The sequence below is a fragment of the Chaetodon trifascialis genome, chromosome 9 (assembly GCF_039877785.1).
Source record: "Chaetodon trifascialis isolate fChaTrf1 chromosome 9, fChaTrf1.hap1, whole genome shotgun sequence".
NCBI classification, from domain to species: domain Eukaryota; kingdom Metazoa; phylum Chordata; class Actinopteri; order Chaetodontiformes; family Chaetodontidae; genus Chaetodon; species Chaetodon trifascialis.
In genome coordinates, this window is record NC_092064.1 from 22,679,639 (window position 1) to 22,706,741 (window position 27,103).

At 41.9% G+C, this 27,103-nt stretch overlaps 1 protein-coding gene across 1 annotated transcript in view; it reads right to left on the minus strand.

Annotated features, from left to right (window-relative positions):
• Positions 1 to 6,433: 6,433 nt before the first annotated feature.
• Positions 6,434 to 27,103, minus strand: part of pitpnm3 (PITPNM family member 3) — an 82,502-nt gene continuing 61,832 nt past the window's right edge. Inside the window, exons 10-20 of the mRNA XM_070970037.1 lie at positions 26,455 to 26,625; positions 20,147 to 20,341; positions 19,873 to 20,021; positions 16,686 to 16,802; positions 12,919 to 13,035; positions 12,679 to 12,827; positions 12,304 to 12,453; positions 11,952 to 12,135; positions 11,678 to 11,806; positions 11,091 to 11,500; positions 6,434 to 9,399 (exon numbers count right to left, since the gene is read on the minus strand). Coding sequence (XP_070826138.1) covers positions 11,165 to 11,500; positions 11,678 to 11,806; positions 11,952 to 12,135; positions 12,304 to 12,453; positions 12,679 to 12,827; positions 12,919 to 13,035; positions 16,686 to 16,802; positions 19,873 to 20,021; positions 20,147 to 20,341; positions 26,455 to 26,625 — 1,697 coding nt within the window. The 3' untranslated portion in view covers positions 6,434 to 9,399; positions 11,091 to 11,164. The remainder of the gene's footprint in view (positions 9,400 to 11,090; positions 11,501 to 11,677; positions 11,807 to 11,951; positions 12,136 to 12,303; positions 12,454 to 12,678; positions 12,828 to 12,918; positions 13,036 to 16,685; positions 16,803 to 19,872; positions 20,022 to 20,146; positions 20,342 to 26,454; positions 26,626 to 27,103) is intronic.

Below are 27,103 nucleotides of genomic sequence, written 5' to 3' on the forward strand. Positions count from 1 at the left end.
TGACTAAATCAATCAGGCTGTTGGAATGAGTGCCACGGATACCATGTGCTGCAGTGCCAGTGATTTGTATCTGTCACTTGTTATTTTCTCTAACACTGCTCTTCCTTTGTGTTTGCAGAGTCCATCAGATGGCACCTCATATCTCTGCTTCCCTATCTCAAGCTCTCCGTGTCTCTGCCTCTGGTCTTCCATCCTCTCTCTCTCCATTGTCTCTGCCCATCCAAACTTTTTTATCACGTATACCCTTTCTCTAGTTGTTGAATAGGCCGGGGCATTTGCATTTTTTTATCTTGATCTAACATGTAAATTTCACTGAGCCTGCTCAGTGAAAACAGCAATCAAGTATAGCTTAACAACCATACAAAGTTGCTGATAGAGGATTATGTCAGTATGTAGATTAGGCTTGGCTTTCTCTCCAAAGCTGTTGTGCAATGTGACAGTTATGTAAGAATAGAAAGACTCAGGAACACTAGTTGGACACTTTAATTAGGAAATGATGTGCTTGTTCTGTAAATAAGAAAATAAATTAGTGTCTGTGGAGTCAGAATAATGGTAAAAAGGCGAAGAGTTCATAACTATGCTAGCAGCTGTGTCATGTTTGGTTAGTGCTCCTGTAGAAACATGGTGGTTCAATATGGCGGACAAAAAGGTAATGAAAACACAATTATTATACTTATTGTTTATATATTATATTTACCTTGTTTATATTGTTTGGTTTGATATTTAACGTCTTTTTCACTGATGCCCTCTATGTTTGCTATCCACTTTTGCTGCTGTAATACCTGAAATTTCCCCACTGTGGGACTAAAAAAGGTATATCTTATCTTATCTTATCTTATCTTATCTTATCTTATCTTATCTTATCTTCAGCTGATTATACACAAAAAACATAACTGTAGACATTATATTACATTTCTGTCAATAGATACCCCTAAAGCCAACAAACAGGAGCTAGCTGTGGACGTCTCCTCCATTTCCTTTGTGCATTGCATTGTGGGAGAATACTGTGCATGAACACATCAGAAAATCAGCCATACTTAGTGAGCATGCTGTCTGCTTTGAGAAGACTTTCTTTGTCACCTCTCCATTGTGAACACATATGGAATTGGGACACAGCGACAGTCTTTCCAGTGCTTTCGCACTGTTCCACTGACACACAGGAAACGCACAATGTGTAACCAAACGCAGTAAAGAAGAGGTGCCACGTAAATAGGTATGTGGTATTTTCTGAGGAAGGAAATGAATTCAACATGTTTGTTCGAGCTCAAGGATGCAGGGTATTTTTTTATTTCTTTTAATGACACTGAATGTAAACATAACTTCTCTCTGTCTACAAAAACCTTCACAGGGTACATTTGAGGAGGTCAAAGCAATCATTTTCAGGTGTTCTCAATAGTTTTTTATTTATTTTATTTAAATAATCACAATTTTTCAAATCTATCATATTGTCACTCTAGTGGAATCTGAGATTCACACAGTTTGGTGTTTATATTCAGCTCCATATGTCAACCTATCAGTTTCCTCTCAGGCTCCAAAATCTGTGACTGTGCTTGGCTACGCTGTGCTGTCGTGTCCTGTGTTTGCAAATCTATCCGTGACACTAACACAGAAGACAGAGAGGACACACGTCTTTGAGGGTCATGAGGACACACTGTGTAAATACATCTGAGCCCTCTGCAGAGAGGACATTGGTGATATGTGCAAAGTTAGACATCTATGTGAACCATTCCCCCATTTTAAGTCTTCTGTGACTGCTCTCCTTCTATGACCAAGCATGGGAAACTCCAGCTCTTTATCACTAAGCCAAGTTATACAGTGAAACAAAAGATGCTGTCTAAACTCAACTAAGTCCTTTCAAAGTTAAAAATTAATCTCCCAAGTTTATGAGCTTATCATGGCTGCTTTGCTTGAAACTGAACTTAAAAAACTGCGTGCAGCTGTGCTGCCTGTGGTTTTGGGGTGGATAAAAGGATCAAGAGCCAAATCTTTCTTTGACATTCATGCCACTGATGATCCATATTTGAATGAATTATAACTCTGAGGAGGCTCATACTGTTTATTCATTCAGCTCTTTAATTATTCACTCTCATTTCGTCTTTCACAATGCTGGGAGTAAAACCTAGCTTGTGTAATGAGCTACTAAGCTGACAACACTCAAGCGAGACACCTTAAATAAGAGATGCCTGTATCTTCCATTATGCATTTGAATTGAAATACCATAGCAGAGAAAAAGACATGAAATACAATTGCTAAACTAATCTGGACATGCAGAAAAACTTACATGGCTGTAAGACATCTTGCTTGCAGGTGCCAAACAAACAAAACAAATGATGCTACTTGTTTAGCTTCTGTTTCCACTGAGTTACATAAAACTTCTTGAACACACTGAGCAGAAAAGGCTATGAAACATCTTTTCCCAGAGCCGTCAGAGCTTTATGTTCAGTTAAATATTGATGACTTTGGTTAATGATGTCAGTGAAAGATGTGAGCTCTGCTATGAAGGGACACAGCCTGTCACATCCGATGCTACTGTGAGCAGTGATATGTGGTGCCGGTGTCTGACCCTCAGTTCATGGGGGCATTTTAGATAATTGCTTTCTGAAATGCAATGCACAGACTGTTTTTCCTCCCTGAAAGTATTCTACGGCAGCAGCTTTCCAAATTCTTCATCACTTCTTGTGACCCAGATCTGAAATCAGAGGGTGTGTTGCAGGCTAATATAACAGGATTTTGTAAGCATCCAAGCGACCATGCTTCAAGCCAATGCGGTGCCCTCGGGATAATTTTGAGATTTATTTTTAATCTTGCTGCAGTGCACCGCCTTGGTCATTTCCTAGACTTTCACCAAACAGCTAAACCTTTTATTCCAGCATCAGTGTGGCTGCAGACGACTAAGGTCAAATGGTAAACTACAGCAAGTCTCATAACTCTCTCATAATCTCATGACAGATGAAAAGCTGGAGCAAAGCTATTTTAAAGTGAAATGAATTCAAACAACCATGTACAGAATGTGAAATAAGGCAGATTCCAATACATTAAGATGTAGTATTAAACCAGGCCTGACCTTAACAGAGTGTTGCCATGACAGCTTTCCAGTGGTACAAAAGTTTATCTGTCTCTCTTTGATGACCCCAGGAATGTGCTTTGGTTAAGAATGTGTGCAGCATTATTTACACTATCTGACACTATTCCTGTTGTGTAGGAATCAGGCTGCCTGGCTCCAAGAAATCTCTCTATATATCTCTACCTGTGTGAGGACTGCTGATCTATTCAGATTTTAATGCAGTCCTCATCGCTGCTGTGGCGTCCTGAAATCACCGAGAAGATCACAGGACAAATTAAACCCTATTCTGATGTTCCGCGAATAACGATAAGGCGGATGCAGTGATGCTGCTGCAGAGCAGAGCTGGAGGTCATGCAAAGTGTTTCGCTGCTGCTCGGTGACTGGCTTGTTTTGAATTGTATAGTGTCTTTCTTATGCAAGCATTACACTGGGTTTTTTTTCACTAATGTTCTGCATGTGTTATGCTAAATAGATCTAATCCAGGACACCGTATGAGAAAAGCGTTTTCAGTGATTCTCAGCTGCAGCATGCTAGATTTTGCATAAATGCAGCTCTGAGGAAGCCTCTCATTTGCTCTGTGTAAAACCAATCAATCCATGGGATTTACAGTATCTTTAAGTTTGCTTATCATGGAAAATACAAATAAGCGTGGAGAAGCAATACAGCAGATGTAAAGTGGGTGTCCAGCTGAAGCTAATTTGCAGCCCCCCTCCCTGGTTAGGCTTTTACATTCAGGTTAAAACCAACCAAACAAACAAACAAACAGGATTCAGGATAAAAACAACGGACTGTGTGTAAGTGCATATGTATTGTGCATGATTGTGTATGCAGAGTGTGGGTGTAGAAGTATATGTAAATATAGTATATATGTCACCATATATAGGCATACCTGTAACATATTGGTGAGCCTTTTCTGATCAGCTGACACATTAGATTGTAGACTGGGTGTCAGCCAGATGTGATCATATTAAATACAGTTTCTTCAGTGCATCAGTGAATCCCAAGGAATTTACAGCAATCCAAAAACGCAGTAAAATAAAAGCCATCCGCAGGAGCTCTCAATCCTGTCACATGATCCTCATCAACAAATGAACTTCAATTTTTTTCTCTGATCACTTCAAGGATTTCTTAGCAGAACGTCTCAGACTCCATCTTACAATAAAGACCATGTGATATGGTCGAAAGCTCCAGAACAGCCACAAAACCAATCTTTCCAGGGTCAAGATTGGTCCTTAAACCTCACTTGAAAAATTCTTCTGGTCCAAGAGACTTCTTGAAGTGTAAGAGTGTTGTTTGCCTTTGCTCTTACCAACGAGTGGCAAAGTGTTTCAGAATCCCACATGAAGGCCTCGTACCAGCGGTGAGGGATGTAGAGCTGTTCTGCGGTTCTCTTGTCACTTGAGCACCTAGTTGATTAGTGAAGTATGGACAGTACTCAAGCGTCTCAAAAGAAAATTACCTTGATTGAAGATATTCATCAGCTGATGTGACTTTCAAAAAAAAAAAAACCCCAACAACAAATAACTAGAGAAAAGAAAGAAGATGCATTTTTAGAAATAAGAAAGCTTTTGCACAAATGAGCAGAGCAACCGAGAGAATAGGACACAAATTAACAAGTGTGACTCTGCTGGCTAACTAAGGACGCTAAATTAGAGTCTGCACTTCATCAGTGAAAAACAACTATATACCGTGTGTGTGGGACCTGACAGGTGAGAACTGGTAGGACCTGGTCCTCGAACAAATTATATGATGGGAACTGTTAGAGGTTCTTCAGCCTGGTGCATCCTAACAACATTAAACAGCTCAAAAATAGAGTTTCTTACTCGAAATCACTACATATGTCAAGTAATGTATCATGTTATTGATATTATAGCTGCTTTGGTAGCTTTTTGTTTGTTTTTTATGTATTTTTGGTGACATGTTTTTGAGAATTTTGTTTTTGTCTTTATTACTGTCTGTCATGTGGTTCCTGAAGCTTGCAGAATAAGAAACCAGCAGTCATTCCTTTCGCCGGGGAGCAATTCCTTGCCTGTTTTCCCAGGCCATATGCTAGTAATGATGTTTAAATGGGGCTTGGAGAATCACGGCTCCAGCTCATTATGGCAGATGCCTGGGATCGGATAAAACACTTACACAGATTCAAGTAGAGGTCATTGTCCTCGTCACCTTCACTGTGATCAAGGGAATTCATCATTTTCACAAATTACTCGTATTTTCAGAATATACTCAGTGAAGTGTTAGATAAAGGACATATTTCTGAAAAAAACATGCCCCAGACACTTATGCTTTGTATTTAATGATCGACCTCAACTCAACCTTTACAAAACACTGAAAACTATTGGATGAATTGCCATGAAATTTGGTTCAAACATCCACGTTTCCCTCAGGATGAATTTTAATAACGTTGGTGATCCCTTACCTTTCTGTCAAAACTGCCAAAAGTTTAATTTGTTCACAAATTTTTCACTAAATGTCTCCAATGACATCACAAAGCTCAGCTGCACGTTATGTTTGTGCTAATTTACAAACGTTTGCATGCTAAGACGCTAAAACAAGATGCTGAACATAAACATTATACCTGCTGAACATCGGCATGTCAGCATTGTCATTGTGAGCACGTAGCATGCTGACGTTAACATTTAGCTGAGAGCTCCAGTGTGCAGCCTCACTGAGCCGTTAGCATGGCTATAATCTTGTTGCTGAGCAGAAATCTTGTCTCGTCCTCGTCTTGTCTGTCTTAGCTTGAAAGTTGAGGTTTGACCTTGGAAACTGCAGCCAACAAAATAATCTCAGCAGCACTAAATGGACCATGTGGTGAGATTATTTTATCTTATTGATTTTTCCAAGGTCAAGAATGAACCAATGTTAAAGCAACCTAGATTTGTGCATGCCTGCAATTGATGCTCCTTCTATTAACACTGCAGCCCGTGGTGAAGCACTGGGCAGTGAATACATGACTGGTTTTATTTCCTGCAATAAGAAAAGGCTTCTGGTCATTTATTGGTTAAGCAGCAGTCCTGCTCTGGTGATTCTGTAAGGCCGAATAAAGCCAACAGCTGTGGCTGCTAAGGTCAGTCTCCCTAATGTCTGTAATCTATCTGTGTAAGTCAAACCGGCTGATGTATAGGTCAGGTAGTTCAGTCAGTGGATGGTGGAAAAAAGGAAGGTTGGGCTGAGGTTTCTAAGTTCACATTTTCAGTCCAGTAAGTCTTGCAAAATCTAAATAAAAGGATATCGCAGTCAAGTCTGCTGCCCCACAGTAAAACTCCTGAGCTTGTAGTAAAACAAGCTTATCACAGGTGATTCAGCTTCCATCTCTGGAGAGGAGGAGCACGTGGAAGGAATAATAAGTCTCTCCTGGAGCAAAACTAAATTCTTCAATGGTGAAATATCTTTATTTATGCAATAATGAAAGATGGACTGAGTCCAATAAACACAATAACATGTTCATCATCACAGGAGATCTGTACAAAACAATAAACTTTGGAGCAGTGAAACCAGGTGTTTCACTGCAGTGTCAAATACTCATAAGACCAAAAAGTAGAGCACAAAAATAAAGAAAATCAACGGTTTTCAAAAGAAGCTGCCACACTATGGTGGTTAACTTACTAAAGCTTACTTTATACATCCTAAGAACTGTTAATAAATGGCAAATTAGGTCAATACCCAATAGTTAAGTCATGATTTGGTGAATACTAATCATTTGACAACATTAATTAGCACTTAGTGAGAGGTTATTCATATTTATATGAAGACAATAATTGAGTAACACTTAAATCTCTTGATCTACAAACGTTTTACATTGTATAATATATCCTATTGTTCTGGTGTTTCCTGTATTACTAGCCGTTAGTATCTTGGAATAAAATGAATTTATATGATTTGCCTGTTTCCATGAATCCCACTAAACAAGAAAAGTCTAAAGTAAAAGAAAGGGGTGACTTGACTGACAATGCCCTACCTCATTTACAGTTATTACTGTTATTTATGGTAAATTTAAGTCTTGCGTTTTGTTTTACCCAACATGTGGTGGTTAAAGTTACATCCATGAACAATTACTCACCACATATTTACAAATAACTACTCTATTGTTAGTTAAGAGGACCACAAACATGACAGTTGCGAGAACTTACTTAACAATATCAAATAATTACCATGCACAGAGCAATCACCATTTAACCATTAGATCATTATTTGCCATTTACTAACATTGTTGCTGCCCAGCATGAATATTTCACTCCTCCAGTGTATCATCACAGCAGAAAAATAGCACTATGTGTTATACAGACTTATGGAGTCACTTTGATTACTGTGTATACGTTGATGGGGATGATCGTTTTCTTGCTCGGATAACAATGTTTCAGTATCAACAATCTAAGTGCAAAACAAAATCAAGTTAAGTATTTCAGTATTGTTTCTACAACATTATACAATTACCAAGTAATGCTAATTGGTGCACTGCAATTACAGGGGCGGCACCACAGGGAGTCATACATACTTAGTAGCAATCAAATAGCTAATTACTGGACCACCTAGGCAGTGAAAGAAAAGAGTCAAAGACAGCTCTCCTCTGAATTGCACGTTCCACTCCTCCATGCAGGTTTTCAGTTACACCCTTAAAACTCAAAAGCCCTTTTTCTTTCATAGCACGTATAAAAGCCTCAACTAAGTAATCCTCTGACACACCGCTTCAATCCCAGCCCATAAAAATAGACGTGCTGCTCTGAAAAGCCGGCGGTAGTTAGCTGCAGTGAGAACAAGCAGGTATGTTAACACTGGCCTCCCTGCGTCCTCTCATTCGTTGATTTACTCGTCATCGCTGTCTTCACGTTCACAGTAAATACAACTACAACAAACACCGACTGTAGACACTCACTCACACATGCACACACACACATATACAGCATCTAAAAAGGTGTCAAAGCAAAATATCAACTAGATAAAATGCACTTTGTCATGAAGTAACAGTGAAACTCAAGACTTTGGTCAAACCAATCTAGTAATAAGTATCTCTACACAACATCAAAAACAATTTAAGGCAGAAATCAACCGTTCAACAATCAAACAACAAAAGGTTCAAAAACATACATTGAAAATATTTCTTTTTACAATATTTCCTCATAGAAAAATATGTCTGACTTGCACAGAGTTTTAAACATGGCCACAGTAAGACTCAATTCAACTTCGAGTGCACAAGACAGCATCAGATTTCATCACAAATCTATTGGTTCCAGTGCAGCTGTAGTAAATGGATGCAAGGGCATCCTGGTGGAAATTCAATGGCATGGGGTCTATTGTACAATATCCTGCAAGCTACTGCAGCTACCGAGCAAGTAAACTGATGTGGCCGATAATAATGAAATTTACACACTGCCATTGTAATTATGCAGATAAATAAGTTCTGATCACTTTACAGCTGAGTCCGTCAATCTGTAAACATTTTTTGGTCAAACCAGCACTTTCCTACAAACACTTTTTGTTTGATCCTCCAGTAGTTCCAGTAGCCAACAGACAGCGACAGTGCACAATCTGCAGGAAAAACAAAAACTACAAATACGATAAAATACATATACAACTCTTTGTTTCTGAAGCGAGTACCGCAGCTAAATGAAGAACCGCTGTGGTGTACTTCGATAGTGCAAATGCAACCTCGGGGGCTGTGGACCCCAGTCTGAGGCGGCTGTCGAAAGGCATGTTCTGCCTGACTGGTTGAGGGGGAGGAAGGAGAGGCGGAAGTCCTAAGTCAGCCATAACGCCAGTGAGACAACTAACAGTGGGAGCGAAATGGGGACGGCGTTCGGCAAGGTTGACTGACAGGGGCTCCAGATCGCAGAGCTCGTGTACAGACTGAACCTAAATGTCACCGTGCTTCTGTGTCCAGTGGCCCACACGGCGATGACGTGTGTCGAGTATTTACATGGGTGGAGGGTTAGCGCCGGCGTCAGTCAACATGACCACCTGTCAGCACAGCAGTCTGAACAGGACCAGATTGTGATGCAGCATCTGCTGCTCAGGTCTCAACAGGTTCAAAGTCACCACCATCATCACATTTTCCATCCTCCGAAGCATGTGTGTGGGCATGAATATGCGTGTGTTTTGACTATCTAAAGTACATTCTTGATTTTACAATTACACAATTTGAGCTTGACACAGACATTCGCAGAAATCATCGCCATCCCCGGCGATGGCTTCAAATTTCAGGCACAAAGACGAAGTGACATTATCCATTGAGCAAGTCGCGAAAAAATGGCCAAGCAGGTGGCAAAGTGTAGAGGGCCAAGCAGGAGGTAAAGCCGAGAGGATCCAGTGTGTATGTACAGTAAGAAGAGGTGATGCTGTCAAATGAGAGAGGAAAATTAGTGAAGTCACACACATATCAGAGCATTTGTTTCTGGGGGCTCTCACGGTGACACAGCTCCAATCTCCATAATTGGACAGACAATATTTCCAAATGCAGAAATGAGTGGATTTCAAGCATGGGAAGACACTGCAGTTGTAGTTCATCAGTACTTGCATAATCATAATCATGGGCAAATTTACATTCAGTCCTCTCGGGGTGATACCGCTAATAATAGCATCTCCTACTCTGGTTGCCACAGGAATATTAAGCACCCGGAAAATTCAGTCATTGTTTGTCAGTTCCCGTCTTTGCTTCTTTTAATGTTACTTTCTTTTCTGCTCTCAGACTTAAGTGTATTTATAAAAATAATAATCTCTCTGTGGCTGAATGTGTAAAGACTGTAATGTATCAGGCACATCACAGAACATAATCTAATCAAGGTGGACGCTTATTGACTTTGCTGGAACTCAACAGTAGTGAGCGAAATCAATCTGTGTTTGCGTCAAAGCTCTGCAGAGCCTCGAGCTCTGAAAGGCTTTAACAGGCAACGCAGTTAAATGAAAGCTGAAAGGCTGCATTATTCAATGAGGATTTATTCATGTTACCTCAGTGTTTGCTGCCGTTAACATGACAGTGATTGTTATTTTTAAGTGGGAAATGATAAAACAAGACCTCACCGGTGTCGCAGCAACCCGAGGAGGCATATTCTGACTATGTCTGCTTTGGACCTTTCTATTCATCGAAATGTGGCACAATCAACTATCACCACCTCGACAAATTGATTGGGATTTAACAAAGTATGTGGGATTGGTGTATGTCACTGCTCTGCTCTGGCTGCAAAGGGACACTCCTTTGTGGCTCTTAGAGGAGGTCTCTAAAGTCTGAAAGAACCCTGATTATGTCATCAGCTTTATCTCAATTTTTGCTTACAAACTGGAGATGCAAAGTTTCATATGAGGCCATTGGGGGGGCATCTAATTAAAGACGATTTCAAGTTGCATTATTAGAATTGTAAGATCCAGCATTTTTAGAGCTTGACTTACAAGGGACTAAAAGTCAGGATATCTAAGTCTCTGATGCTTCAACTTTGACCATTCTTGTTTTAATGTGTCTCTTATTTCCCCATCTTACAAACAACTCAACGATTTTATTTTTTTACAGAATAAATAATGTTCCTTATTGCTCCATTTTGAAATTTGAAACAGGGTAAAATAGTATAGCCTCACATCGGTCTCCCCCAAGAGAAACCTGCATCATTTATGAAGGACGGCGTGCCGATCTGATACAGTCAGATGCACCCTGCTGTGCGAGTCCAGAAGGGTAAGAAACAAGCGATCAGACAGCTTTCAAAAAAGCAGACAGTAAACAGTTTAGCCAGATAATCGACTGAATTACACATAACAACAGCACGTATGCAAGGTCGAAGCTGAACCTTGAACAAAGTCTGTAAAGAACTTGGTCTATAAAATGTTTCCAGAAAACATTTTGGATAAGATTTTGTCAGTTCGCCTTTGTTTTCTCAGCCTGAAGCTTGTGTTTGATGGTCTGATGTTTCTGTTTCTCTTCCTGTCTGAGTGTCAGGGCAATCTCAGCAAATTACTTGGGGAGTACAAAGGTATTATTACCAATAAGAACGGTGGCAAAAACTACAAAAATAAGACAACAAGTTGTTGTAAGAGATCTCACCTTGGCCCTGGACACTAAGACCCCTTTGCTTTCCCATTCTATCCCCCTGCAATGCTTCCATCTCTTTTTTGACGTCATGGAGTGGTGTCTCCACGATGCATGGAGGCCCGTCCCCATGCAACTTGTCCACCACCTCCTCCTCCTCCGCCTCCTCCTCCCCCGTGGTCCTTATCTGACTCCGGCTGGCTCTGGGCTCGCTCAGGCTTGGGGTTGGGTGTGCATGGCGGGTCGGGCTGTTGAACTGACATGGTCCTGCGCAGGTGGGTGCGCTTACACAGGAAGTCAGGCTTCGCTGAGAGACCAAATGAGCCTTTCCTTAGGACCATACGAACCGAAGGGGATTTCTTGGGTCTGGCTCTGTGCCCAAACTGAAGGGTGGAGAGGTGCGCTGCATAGCCATCGCTCAGGAACTATATATACCACACAGAGAAAGGGTTCAGAAATCGGAAAGGGAGCAGTAAGAAGATTAAAGTAAATGGGAAAAGTCAAGAGGAAAACCAAAACCTTTCGAGTGAAACAGTCAGACAGAAACACCATAAAAAGCTACTAAAGAAAGAGATTAAAAAAACATGATTGAAATGAACTACCTGGCACTGATTTTGGTACTTCTTCGAAGGTCTGCCAACGATATAAATCTGTGCGGGGCTGAGGCCGAGCATGTTGTAAACAGAGATATCCTTCATGGAGCCATAAGCAGAGTTGATCTTAATGTGACACTGGTGAGAGAGGAAATAGTCAGTCGGTGATGTGTGTGCAGCATTTCGATGCAGCACAACCCAGGGCTACAGCACTGTGAGCTCGGAAAAGAAAGATTAACTGCTCCGTCAATGTCAGAACGACGGTCTGTCTCAAGAGCTTTACCTCCTGTATGAGGTTCCTGAGGAAGATGGTCTTTTGTCGCAGGGGATCGTGAACCAGCCCTTCAGAAAAGAAGATCATCCCATGGGGAAAATTGTGCTGCGAGAGCCACGATACCACGCGCTGCTTCTGCATATCAGGACGGCCTGTGATGTAGATAATCAAATATCCCAGGTCCTGCCAATGCCTGCAGGAGAATGCATAACATCAAACACGCTTCAGAGTTATTCAGTTTGATCAGCAGTGGTGGCATCGTCACAGAGAGGACGCATTTAAACACATAAAGCATAAGCATGCATCGTCCCAACACACACACACACACACACACACACACTCAGAAGCTGCTACCACTCACCTGACAACATCAACCGCTCCGGGGCGCACCTTGGGGTCACTGCCCATGATTGACACACTGGCGGCAAAAGAGCCATCGATGCTGAAGACCACACACTCCATGCCCCGTGGCAGCACAGTCAGGTAGGCCTCTGCACTTGTTTGATCCCCCCTGTGGACAGAAAAAGAGAGAGACTGCATGAGAAACTGCATTTGCTACACATGGCTGTTATTCCTTCAAGGCTTTTTATCCTGCACCCTCCAGCTACAAGCTCGCACACCGATGCAGAGCATGGATATAGGGTTTAATCCAATAATTCTCTCCTTTTTCTATGTATTGCTACATCTTATTTGATAATGTAGCTGCCTGTAAAGGGCACGCCACAGGGATGCTTACTTGACCACCATTTTAATCGGATAGACTCCCAGGCCGAGCTTCTTGCTCTTGGGTATGGTGTACGTGACCCTGCCGCTGCTGTTGGTCACCTCTGTGTCAAAGTGCACCCAGCGGCCAGATTGAGGTTGTGTCATTAGCAGGACGTCCACCTGAGAGGGGCAGGGTGGATCAACAGGCAGGATTAAGGCAAGTCTTTCATCCACATATTCGTATCTAACCAGTCATGTTTCTGTTTTTCACCTTCTCTCCAGTCAGAGTGACCATGTCCAGAGGTCCGTACATGAAGCGGCCAACCAGAGATTGAGGTCCGTCCTCGGTGGCAATGACATCATTCACCCTGTGGTTGGCGGTGACGTTCTGCAAGAAGGAGCATACAAGGCAATTTGGTCGGACACTCAAGTCAAGGTTTTGACCTTTTATGGCTCCTGATGTGTTGTTGTGATGTAGAGATAGAGAGCTCTGGAAAAGCTAGGACACAGATTGATGCATTTAAAACTGCTTAATTCAGTCATTACCCTCATATTAACAATGGATCAAATGACTTTGTGTAATGAGCAGAGGGCGGTTTGTATAAACCCATGAAGAATTAACACCTCTGCAGTTCATCTCAGCCCTCGGGATCTTTTAGCATCTCTCTCATTGTTTTGGTTTTAGAGCCGCCAGCTCGGCTGCTTTGGTTCACTCTCGCTGCTCTCATCCGCTCTGTGTGTCAGCTGAAGAGTCAAATATTTCCCTCAGGAGTTGGTGGAGAGTAAAACAGAGCTAAAAGGTAACTAAACACGACTCTAAACGAATACTACACTGTTCCACATGCTTGATGTGTACACAGGCACATGTTTGCCTATAAGTTAACCATTACAAAATGAAGGTGACAATACGTGAATGATGTGTTTATCCATTTCAATAAAGGGCTTTGAGACCTTATTGCCTGGAGCAATAAGACATAAACTATAAAGAAAGCAGAACATATGATTAGGAAACTACTTCTGTGTCTGCTTGGACTACCGTGAGGATCCATTGAAATCACCACCGGTGTCTTTACAAGCCTTTAAGACACACAGGACTATACAAGAGGAGGGAAATGTCTGAAGATTTCCCTGCTTTGATGTGTTGCATATCCAGATTTCCAGCAAAATGCCTCTGAGGTATGCACTGCGGGACCTTCCAGAAAAGAGCGTTAACTCTCTATTACACTTCCTTGTCTTGTTCTTTTCTCCATATTGCACCATTCAGTGAGTACCTCCAAGTGAGCCAGCAGAGAAACACTAATCCCTAAATCTCTTCTTGCTGAGATGGTTGCATTTTAATAGCATATTATCAGCACACTAATGTATAATTTTCAGACTCCGTTGCGGGCCATCATGACATAAATTTTAATTCTCCCACCGACTCCTCTGCCATTTCTGTAACCTTTAGGTCATCCTGGAGAATTTTGCTCCTTTTCAACACCCTGATTCTCTCCTAAATAATTAAGACACCTCGAAATGTGTTGTCTTTTAAGCCTTGTGGATAGTATGACAAAAGACAACTTTATTTCCTCCACAAGCCTGTGCAGGATTTATGCTCATGAGCTGATAAATCTTTTTAAAATCTATCCATCCATCCATTTTCTATGCCGCTTATCCCTTTCGGGGTCGCGGGGGGGCCGGAGCCTATCTCGGCTGTCAATGGGCGGGAGGCGGGGTACACCCTGGACCGGTCGCCAGCCGATCGCAGGGCACATACACACAACCCTTCACACTCACACTCACACCTAGGGGCAATTTAGAGTCATCAATTAACCTAATGAGCATGTTTTTGGTCTGTGGGAGGAAGCCGGAGTGCCCGGAGAGAACCCACGCATGCACGGGAAGAACATGCAAACTTCACACAGAAAGGCCCGACCCAGGAATCGAACCGGCAACCTTCTTGCTGTGATGCACGCACTGATCCTTCATTCCAGCAGCCGTCAGGCAGTTTGACTCCGGCATCATTTAACGTGCACTGTGTTAAGACTGTTTCACATAACAAACCTCCTTTTTTTGCACTACTCAATTATTTATGTCATGAAGCGAGAGGCTGCGATGACATTGTTTACTTGAAAAATACAACATTAGCACTGTTTTTTTTTGTTGTTGTTGTTTTTTTTGGCCCACCACCACCCCACTCTTTGGAGGACAACTTTATTTTTAATAAAGCAATACATTTTTACAATACAATATGTTACATTCAGATTTACAGTTGTCCTACCGTAACCATTTTTAGTGAGACCCTGGATCCATGTAGCACCACATATAAAGTGTAACACCTCACACATGAAACGCAACAAGGTGACAGACAGACAACAAGTGAGACGGAGAGACAGACAGACAGGCTGACAGGAAGTGAGACGGGGCAATAAGAGCACTGGCAAGACAGGACTGGACGGCTGATAAACACAAGGATGTATTCTTAGTAATTGACTACAATGATCTGGGATTCGTATTGGGTGGTCACGGTTGAATGTTGAAGAGCTTTGGCAAAACATGTTATGCTTGAGTGTTGCTAGTGTGTGCCGATGTGTAGGATGGTAAATGTGGGGGCAAAGGAAGAATAAATAAATATGCAACGTAAAAGAGACACACACACAGGGGGTGTCTTAAAAGGCTGAGATTTGCTTCCTTCTATGTGCATTGTGTTTTTCTACTGTAATGTATTGTGCGATTAAATTTGTCTAGTGACTGATGTGGCAAGATTTCTCTCACTTCCAGTTTTGAAGGACTACTTCCTTAGCACTGTTTTATTGACAGCACGAATATCGTGAAGTGCTAATGTGATGAAACATGTACTGGTATTTTATATACTGGCTAACGATTTAAAAGATGTGACACCGAACAAGGAAGTTCAACATTTCCAGCTGTTTTGCTTTTGCCAGCACAAAGTCACACACACACACTCACAGAACATAAGACATCACAGCTACTGTGGGACTGGAGGAGGCTTGACAGTGTTCAATATGTAGTTAAGATTTCCCCTGCACAGTTCACTAGATACTGTGTGCGGTCATATGTGAAACCAAGAAAATGCCTCAGCGTCATCCTCCACTCACAGATGAAGTGTGGAAGAGATGAGTTGGAGAATCAGACCCATGCCTGTAAAAGAGCAACATGTACCTCTCACCAAGCTGAGGAAGCCTTTCTGAAGTCTGTCTGAATAGCATCACTCAGCAGACAAGCTGGCTGCGCCCAGATTCAATCAGCATGGCGCAGATCTAAATCTCCACATGCTGAATCGCACTCAGGACGGGGCAACTTTTTCAGAGCTACTTCCCTTTAAGCACTTACATCAGAAACACATCACCCGGTCAAGGTGAGACACGAACAAGATTACAGTGAAAGACGAAAACCTCCACAGACTCAAATATAGATATGTTCCCATGGTACTCAGCTTGCACAGTTCTATTTATAGCCTCAATAAAAGCAAGCAGTCGCTAAACTTGTCTTTAGAAAAAATCAGATAAAAGGAGCATTTGTTGGATAGCTATGTGACCTTGATTGTTCTACTCTGCAGGGTTTCAGAAGCATCAAGTCATTGCGTGCGTCTGCCTGCTTCAGTGCTTCAAGGTGAATCTGTGGGAGTATTTTAAAAAATGCAGGCCACTATGACCTCAGCAGTTAGCGCTAAATATATTTTTAGTTTCTATGAATGCAAGGCCATTGTGGCAGAAGAACAATTTCTGCTGTGTGTGTGTGTGTGTGTGTGTGTGTGTGTGTGTGTGTGTGTGTGTGATTGAGTGTCTGTGTGGGTGGCTGCATCTCTGAGACTGAGAGGCACCTTAGAGACAATATTCCAGGTTGTGTAATATATTGTGTCCAAGCCAAAGTGCTTTGCTAAAATATTCATGAATTTGTTCGCATAAAGTTTGAATGTGAGCGACTAAAAGTTAATTGAGTAGCCATAAAATAACATTTGTGTTGGCGCCTTTGCCAGCAGAGCATACTGGGACAAAAGTATATCTATGCAAAGTAAAGCACTGAATTATTTATTACCCTTAGTTTGACATGTGTCCTCCTCCTGAGCCATTTTTCTCGTGGACTGGAGGGAGAGAACGGAGCCGAGTCCAGATTGTCTGCTTCCTGTGTCTTCACACAGTCACATCGCATGAGCTGTAAATAAACACATGCATATATAAGAGCCGGCATTTCCACACTTTGAAATCAAATCCGACATTAAGTAGACAGAACAGGTTTGTCTCCCTGTAGTCTCTAGTCTCACCTGAGCACTTTCTGCTCATCCACGTAGTGAAGAATAGACAATAATAATATGGAAGCCTTGGAATGAAATCTGCTGTTATGTTTAGGGATCATAAATCACAATTCGAATGGAAAGCTTTTGTGACAAGAGCAGCACTGCCACAGATTAAGGACTAAGGGGGAAGAAAGAAAATTACCGCTCACTTCTTGAAAGAGGCCATGCATATCATTCCTGACTGACTGGATGTAGGGATGCTCTCTCTTTAAGAACACATTCTCTTACATGCTGAATTTGGACTGTGAGAAAAGCACACGGTTCAGCTTTTTCTGTGCAGCCCTTAAATTCCATGACAATCCTTTAACATTATTAGCTTCCTTATAGTGTCAATAGCACTTCTTCTTCCCTACATGCTCTCATTATTCCACTCATGTTCTCTCACAAAGAAGACATGCTGCAGCAGACAGCAGCAGGGTGAAACCAGATTACTGCTTCGTCAATCGTCAAGTTGCATTTACATCCATGTCTGTCCAGACTCATATATGTACTGGAGACTTTGAAGGAATTTAATAAAAGGTATTACATGTATTTTGGGGCAAAATGGAAGTTATTACTATTTTGATGTTTATGATTCCAGTGAGAAACATGCCGTCTTCACTTAGAGATTATTTTTACAGAAGAGTTCAGAGGACTGATAGAGACCTTCGTTGCATGGTGCAACAACAATCACCTGAAGCTCACCATCAGCAGAACCAATGAGCTTGTGGTGGACGACAATGCTTCAAATATGGATGTTGCTGCTCAGACGCTGCAAACTGACAACTGTTTTGTCATAATTAGCATATGAATTCTTGAGTTATGTACAAAAAAGGTGTTTTTTGAGGTCACATTGACCTTTGACCACCAAAATCTAATCAGTTCATCCTTGAGGCCAAGTGGACGTTTGTGCCAAATTTGAAGAAATTCCCTTATGGATTTCCTGAGATATCACATTCATGAAAATGGGCCAGATGGAGGCTTACGAATGGAAGTATAGACGTATGTGTGGATAAGCGGTGAACCCGAAAGCATCACTGGCATGGAGGCATAGAAAATCATTCTTTGTCTTCTCTGAGAGCTCTGCTTTATAGTGATCAAGTTCAAAGACTGCAAGCATTTCTTGTGGCTTTCAATAGGACATGACGTGATGACACTTTATTTTTCATTTTTTGTTCTGCTGTTTATTGGCGTCAGTAAACATCCTTGTCATCATCACAGATGCACAAATACACACTACACATGCATGTAATCACTGTCAAAGATGTGATATATTCAGGGGCAGCTCACACTGCCAGGGCTCAAGGTTTAATTCCCACTTAGTGTGAGAAATTCATGCACTGATGGTGCTGTCAGACTATGAGGTTGGGTCCTTTCGATTTAAGAAAGTTGCTAATAGAGATATGTAAATCTCCAGACTCTCACTTTAGCTGAGAACACATTTGCAGACCTTTAAAATCTGAACCAACCATAAAAAGAGTTGGCAGCACACATTTAAATTCTGACTTTTGCAGATCATAATCATGCCGTTTTATAAACCAGCTCAAACTACAGAATCCTGGTAAGATTTCTTCAGATTTCAGTCATGAAATCAAACATGTTTGATAAAATGGCTCGGACTTGTCTGAGGCTCAACTGTGAGGTGTGAGATGACTCCTAAACATCGTCACATAAGATAGAGCATTGATAGTGACCTTCCCTTTATTTTGCAGACCACAGTGCAATCTCCACCATCTTGACCATCACTCATGAAGGCTAAATGATGGTAAGAATGAGCCTTTAGATTATACAGTGTCTTTGAGCGGTAGGTCCATGTCATGACTCAGCACTGGATCGTAGCCCAGCATACTGTGAGATGTCTTGAAACAACCTCACACAAAATTTCTGGTTAAAATGTTTGGTCAAATTGCACTGTTTCTTTCTTGTTACTGACTCTGTTCACAGCTGGTAATGTCGTCATAATGCTGACAACGTTACTGGCTCGCTGCCAGATTTCTGGTCTTATGACATGCAGGGTGTCATCTGTGCAGAAGGAGCCTTTAAACAGCTATGTAGCATCTTTCTTCTATGCTGTGTCATTTGTGCAGCAAGAAGACTTGAAATGAAAGCAGCTATTCCTCAGGTGGTTCAAAGAATTGCAAAAGAGAGGAGAGTTACATTTCACCACTTTAAACTATGAGGACAACCTGAGAAGCCACTGCAGCATCTAAAACATCAGATCGACTTTTTGGATTGGCACTGGCATCTCACAGATGTTATGTATCAAACAACCAAAAATGGCACGTGGAGTTCCACAAGGGTCAATCCTAGGACCCACTTTATTCAACTGTAACATACTGCAATTTATCTTTGATCTTTTTTAGATTTGCAGAACACACTTTTAGTCTGCCATTCATAAATGTTGTGGTGTCCATTCCTTATGGAAAGCACTTTGAATTATGTGCAAATGTGCTGTGCAAATTACTAAAATGTTTGTCTTCATATGTCAAGACCAGTACAGATTAGGAATTCATGACGAGCTTGTTGATTCTGGTAACCGCCCTGCAAGAAATGCCAACACAAGTTTCTAAAACTAAACCACTGAATATTAAAGCAACAAAATAGACTCTATTAAAATAGACTGTTTCCAACTTAACACCTCTGTCCAGCGCCTCCACTTTCCACCTCCTACAACTTTCTTGTAGCTGGTTTTGTTATGTTATGCAATATAACACAGTTTGACACATTTTAGCAAACATCTACAGAAGAGCTACATGGACAATGAAGTGATAGAAAGTGATTTTCTGCTGCTTTCACTTGGTTGCATACTTAAAATTACAGCCTAAACAAGAGACTGGAGACTAAACTGTATTTTGTGACTTCTGACTCTGTGCAATAATTAGAGAGAGCATACTTCTCCCAGTCCATAAAATCTGAAAAAGCAATAGCCTGTCAATAAGGCTTGCCCACCTGCCGGAGAACAAAAGCTGCTACATCAGTGGACTCCCAGTAGGAGGCATGGAAAAGGTGGGGCAGAGCCACTGTTGGGAAGGCAGTCAGCACATCAGGGCAGTACAAAGCATAATCCAGCCTCTTGGTGCCCCACCAGCTACTGGAAACTGGAAATGCAAATATGCAAGAACAGACGTGGAAAACTGAGGTCAACTGAAGAGCTGTGAAACCTGAAGAACCTTAATTCATCTACAGGAGATAACTGAATGAAGGAGGCGTCCCACCCACTCACTGTTAGCAATGGTGTTTCCCAACTGGCCCATGGAGCAAATCGACGTTTCACTTTCCACACTGGTCACGCTGGCTCTACGACCTCCCTCTTCTCCTACTCCTTCAGTCTTTGTCTCAGAGGACAGCTGCGAAGGTGGACCACCAGGAGTTTGATCACCTTCCAAAAACACATTTGTATGGCCTTGGATACTCTCGGCTGGGGAGGGTGGGAAGAGGAGGGAAAGAGAAAAGACAAGGACAAACAGAGTGGGAAGAGGAAAGGAAATGCTTTGATCACGCAACAACTGACTGGCCTCAATCTTTAAATCAATGCTGTTATTTTGCCTAATAATAAGGCTCTGGCTGTGTATCGACTTGCTTTGTATTTTATCAAGGAAAACCAAAGACAAGCACTAAGCATGAGTACAATGACAAAGACTGCTTCTACTCCTCATGGTCTTCAAACCATTTGTATTGGATTTAGAAGACCCAAAAAGCATCTTGCCTCGGCTACTGCTGACAAGTAGAATAATTTTATCAGGTTGGTTTCATCTGTCCCACCGGCACGTCTCTTGCAGATATTTCCTACTTTTACAGCTTTAATACTGCATAATAGGAAAAACAGTTCCCTTGAGACCTGCTTTCAGCAAACATCATGGATCTACTTGTTATTTCCGAAGATGTAGATCCCAGAAGAAGCATATTTCATCAATAATTCAATCGCCAGATAGGCCCGTGTCTACCAGCTCAGTTCAATATCACATTTATCTTAAAGCCCACAACACATCCCGAGGACGAAAGGACACTTGCATCGAATGTAATACAGCTTCCACCAAACAGTATTTTCTTAACATAGCTAAACAACAAGAAGCTGTACAACATGTCCATGAGGCTGGTCTCTTTCTTTGAGAACACTCCCTCATCGTCCACCTGCATTATGAAACTGTAAATGTCTTTTCCAACCAGACTCTGGAGAGTACTCATTATCCTGTTGCCAAGGCCTTGCATGCTGCTGTGGAGCTATTATAACACTGGATATGGCTTGACTCCTGCCTGAATGAGCCGCAACTTCACCGCTGTGCTACATGTTGTGCTGCTGAAATGCTGACCTCAGTGACAACATATAACCCCAATCCATACTCTGCCACACAATTGAACAGGATGTAATCTATATATATATATGTCAACAACAAGGCAAGACTCAGTCCAGAAGGATGACTTTTGATTCGATGATCATCCACAGGGAGCTGGAATAGGGAGCAGCACGGCTGAGGAGAGCTGAGATAAAGTGAGAGTGCCTGCTTGCCTGCAAATGTTAAGGACGCATCATGTCTGCGTTGATCTTTTGTGGAAGAGGATGTGCTGCATCTCTAGAAAGAAATGATTTTCTTAACCTTTGCCTCTGACACAATTCCCTGTTTACATGACTTCCACTCACTAAACACAAACATTAGACAGGCGTTTCCTCCACTCGTGGACGGCGCTGCATTCAATTTTTGTAATTGGGGTGTTTGCATGTATCAAATTATCACCCAGAATAGTCCAACTCGTTTCATGAAGCAGCCACTTATGGGCAGATTAACCCTCTCTCCAATGTCTGCTGTAATGGTTATAAATAAGCCATCAGATGCAGCCACATGTTGCCTTGTGTCCGGTCAGTGAAGGATCGGCTATCGCAGCAGAATACAGATTAACAGCCGCACTCTCAGACACGAGGGGGAATCAGGTGTGGTTAATAAATCCCCACAGTTAAGGCAAAGAGTCATGCACACGAGGAAGATGAATGGATGGATGGTTTCTGTGTAACGGGTCTGCTTTTGAGCGGCAGAAAATACTGGTTGGGAAGGTTTGGCTGGTTTAGGGGTTGTTTATGCCAGTTTCAATGAATGAATGAATCAGATCAGAATATGAGTTTTTGTATGTGGCATCACTAAACCACAAAAACTAAGAATACCAATGCATCATTTTTTTTAACTTTACTGCACAGATTCAAGTGAATCGGGTTCACAGCACATTTCCGCAACATTAATGTGCGTGTATGAGTGTGTGTGAAGCCCTTTCCAGCCGTGGAATATGAAACCTTGCTGGCTTCACCTATCTGTTGAAGTGAAAACATTTTCTCATCGAGACATCAGAGACTTTCACTGTTGTTTCAATGTTCGTTCACACGCTGCAGTGCATTTACAGGAAGAGTCGCATGCTCGTGTGATATCTGGCACCTGGTGGGAGCCGAGAAAGAGGGGGAGAGGGAGAGAGAGAGAGAGAGAGAGAGAGAGAGAGAGAGAGAGAGAGAGAGAGAGAGAGAGAGAGAGAGAGAGAGAGTTTACAGAGGACTTTTCTCTTCTCTCTTTGGCTGCATCACTGATGGATTTTACAACATGTTTTGCCATTGAAGCCATAATGACTGTCCTCCTCTGATACATTGTCACATCAACTTTAATCATTTCATGTTGTTAGAGCACTGATTCTACTGCCTTTTTGATAATATCCGACAGTACAAGAGCATTGAATGACAGGCCATTAAGTTGGTTGGATATTCTTTGTTTTTGCTGTTTAGTATCATTGCAAACTGAATACTTTGGGATTTTTGAATTGTTGGATAATACAAGCAATCTGAAATAAAGATGAAACAATTAGATGATTTGACTATATTTTGCAAAAACATGCTCATTAGGTTAATTGATGACTCTAAAATTGTCCGTAGGTGTGAGTGTGAGCGTGAATGTTTGTTTGCATGTGGCCCTGCAATCGCCTCTCGCCCATTGTAGCTGGGATAGGCTCCAGCCCCCCGCAACCCCGAAAGGGATAGGCGGTGTAGATAATGGATGGATGGATGGACTATATTTTGATTAGAAAGCACTTTGGTCAACTGTTGTTTTTAAATGTGCTTTATAAATTAATCTGGACTAGATTGGATTAATCGATTAGTTGATCAAAAGAAAACTAATCAACAACTCGTTTGATCACTGATTTATAGTTTGAGTAATTTTTCAAGTAAAAAATGGCAAAAATTTGGAAATAGGAAATATTGTGGTTGCAGTCTTTTTTATAGCTGGACCGAGAGAGAGGAGTTCAGATTTTGGGGTTGTGAAATATCAGGGCAGTATTTCAGACAGAGTAGGTTTTCAGAAAATTCAGGGATGGAAACAGTGAGAAGATTGATATCCCCAACAGGACAGCAAAGGCTGCATAAAACATGGACGTAGCCTCCCTGACGTCATCCATAGGTTCCTGGAGAGCCACTCGGAAGCTCAGTGACTCTCATCGCCGCCATCTTGGCTCCACCAAACAACACAACATGTTTATTTCTGCGGTTTAGTTGGACATTTTAATATGGGGGTCTATGGGGGATTGACTTGTTTTGGAGCCAGCTTTGAGTGGCCATTAGAGGAACTGCAGCTTTTTGGCACATCCGCACTGGCTTCATTTTCAGCATTGGAGGTTGCCACTTGGAGAATACAGATTAAATGCCGCTCTGTCTGGCCACCTGTTCAGACCGTTATGATGACAACTGAATGTCACAAAAAACCAAACACATATTCTCTAATCAAAATGGTGTATTTAACTGGAGACAAGGTCATTGTACAGTATACACTGTATACTGTTCGAGGTGATTTCAGTAATTAAACCTGCTCTGGGGTCACACACTGCAATCTGTTATCATTAATGTCCACTGTGCTGCTCAGAGGAGCCTTATTCTCTGCACAGCCTCTGAAACATTAGCACAGCTCTGTCTTTCTGTCACAACACAATAAGCAGAGAGAGGCGGAGAGGGAGGGAGAAATTATTCTGACCGACGGAGAGAGAAGAGAGAAAAGCCCACTGAGGCTGACGCATTTTCTGAGACACACACACACTCACGTAAAATCTCCAAAGATGTGTGCTGGGGATCAGTAGATCATCAAAGATGGGGCCACATGTTGACAAAGACAAAGGGAAGAAAGGGGCGAGCACATGCATGAAAAGCTGAGGTTAAAAAAATTCCAGTTCAAACACCGGTCCCATTAAATGACCAGTATGGAAACAGACAGCTGATGATTTAAGCACGAGGCAGGGGAGAGCGAATCGGCTGACGACACTGGTAAAAGGAAGGACAAGCAGAGAATTCATTAGGTGAGGGAGAATGATTACACTGTGGCCTTGAAGCATGTTTGTAACAAAAAGGGACGTAAAGAGACTTTTAACTAAGCGCCTTCCCCTCCGGTCGCCGCCACGCTCTCGCCTCCACACATGGCAGCATCCCATTAGGAATCATTTCATGGCAGAGCAAAAGATAAACCACCGCCTTTACATTAAAGCACCGTTAGCCATGAGATCAATACTGATAAAAATGACTGTAATTCCGTGTGCATTTGCTGTCGTGGGTGATCATACTTCCCATTGGAGCATAGCTGGAAATCAATAAGAAGAGGGCTCATTCTCTCTATATTAGCAGCATTCATCATAATGAACCCTCCACTGTTGACGGGTGTTGATGTCGAAGTCATACCCACAGGAGCCTGATTTGATTGGCTCTCCTTGCCTTCATAACAACTAATTACCATATTACAGAGCAGGAAATGGGTGACGTTTGCTGCTCTTCTATGTGTTTGTATGTCTGCCTCTGCCTCCGTGTGCACCTGTCTATGGTTTTTAATTTAACACGTAATTCGACAGCAACCAAGCTCGATCGGTGGAACAGAGATGCAGATCCGTAATTAAAACCCGGTGTGGCTGCAAGCTTTCGACGTGCGCCTGCTTTTACACTCCATCACCTTTATCAGCACTACTAGCATCCTGCTTTGTGACTGGCTGAACATGATTAAATTAATAAATCACAGCTTGGGCACCCAGTTTAAACAGGTAAAAACACTGTGTTATTTACTAGTGCGTGTCACATACGAGCGAAACACATGGATTACTCATGGGTTCCCTGTTTAAACAGGAAACAAATGAACTGATGGAAGCTGATTTATCCAACACGTACACAGTACAATGATTTCAAGTGACTGAGTGACTTAATTAGTGAAGCTCTTTCCAGATGTGGAACAAGAAACATTATAGGCCTCATCTATCTATAAGTAATGGCTTTTTGGCAGTCAAATGTAGGTTTTCAAACATGGCAGGACTTTCATAGAAAATGCCACAATGGCCGCTCAATATTTAGCAACAAGTGCTCAAGAGGGAGTGTAAAGAGGATCACGCTTACAGTATATTGACTCTGAAGCCTTCAGTAAAGACCACTGCGACCTCTTGTCTCTAGTTCTTGCAGCGACTCCACAAACACATTTTCTCATCAATTTCATCTTTAGATACAGAATTCTGCAGCTGATTTTATATTATGCAACAGTGTCCAAACATACAAGAGAGCAGACGTTAAGCTGATAACTCGCATTTAATTGCTAGTTGCTGACATGTTGCAGCATTTGTTGGTTTTCTAATTTTCTAATTTTTATGCCCACTTTTAGGCTTTTCTGCAAGTAAGTATCAAACAAATGTTTCATATGAATAGTCAATATCCTCTGTGCTCTGTCCATGTTTAAATAATCGCTTTCTGTTCTTATCTCCCTAAAGAATATACTAATATACAGTAAAAGGGATAATGGAAATTCCCTTTCCATATCACTGAGATTCCACATTTGACAAATCTGCTCCACTATTTCTAATGATCGCACATTGAGTAAAAGGTTTGAAATGTTTCAAAGTCTTGCACCAAACCACAAAGTCTTCTGATGTGGTTTCATGCACAAGCTATCAGTCCTTGTCCTACTTTCTCTCATTGAAGTAGGTGGACAGAGAGCCAGGGAAACCAGGCGATGCGTCATGACTGCTTTTTAGAGTGAGTCCCTGCGTCCCAAAAGTGGGCTAAAACATGCTTCAAATAAATCAGTGGCTCATTAAGGACTCAGTCTCTACAACCAAGCCCTCCTGGGGGAGTGCAGCAGTTCTGTGCTATATAGCAGACCAATATCTCACATCCTGATCCTCAGAGAGGAGTTGCAGGCTGAAGGTGCTGCACCACCAAGACGAAGTATAATTACTTGAAACTTCTGGCTTTGGGAGCAGGATTTAGCCCTCCACTGCAGGGTGGGCTAACGCAGATGGGGTCGAGGCTCTGTGTACACGTGCACCTGTGAAAATTCACATTACTTAGTCATTGAATCTCTCTGCCACTCTAATCTAGTCCTATTAACAGGATTCCTCAAAGGTTTCGCACCAGCTTTGAAATGCAAAAATCAAAAAGGTTATTAATATGGCATTACAATTACACCAAGAAATAGATTAAGCAATGAAATATTCAGTCTCCCTGTGCTGGTAAATTGATTTCCAGGGTCAAATCACCCGTCCTACCAATGAGCATTGAGCGTCCATCTCCTAACGGGTAGCGCTGGTAGCGTGGCACAGCAAAAGGTGGCAACTTGTGGAAGAGAGGCTGCAGCAGCGGCTCCAGTCTGGAGGCTGAGGGGTCCGAGGGGTAGAACAGGTTGAAAATCTGAGCGCAGGCTGGATGGAGCTGGCTCACTTAGGGTCAGAAAACACAATGGAAAAGCAAAGCCGTTAGGGACAGGACTTTATCATGAAGTGTGGTGCGTCAGGTCAGCAATATTTGACAGACACAGATTTGGAAACAGCAAAAAGAAAGCTGAAAAAAAATCCATGGGAATCAACTTTAAGTTTGTTTTTTATTACTCTGAAGGACTGAAATAATGCCTCATAATGACCAGCTCATTTTCTGCCTGTTTCTGAGTGAAAGCACATTCTGACCTGTACTCATCAGAGGACCTTTGTTTGGCTACTACAGTACATTTGTTTATGCAGTTTGCAATAAATCACAGGAAAAAAAATACAAAAAAACAGTACATTTATTTTCTCTTTGGAAAAGGAAAAACAACAACCTTTGGAGTGCAGAGGTAAAATCCAGGCAAAAATCAGTGTGAACTGGTTTGATCCTTAATTTTCACAGAAAAAAAAAAGTAAACAGATGAAAATGACGAAATCA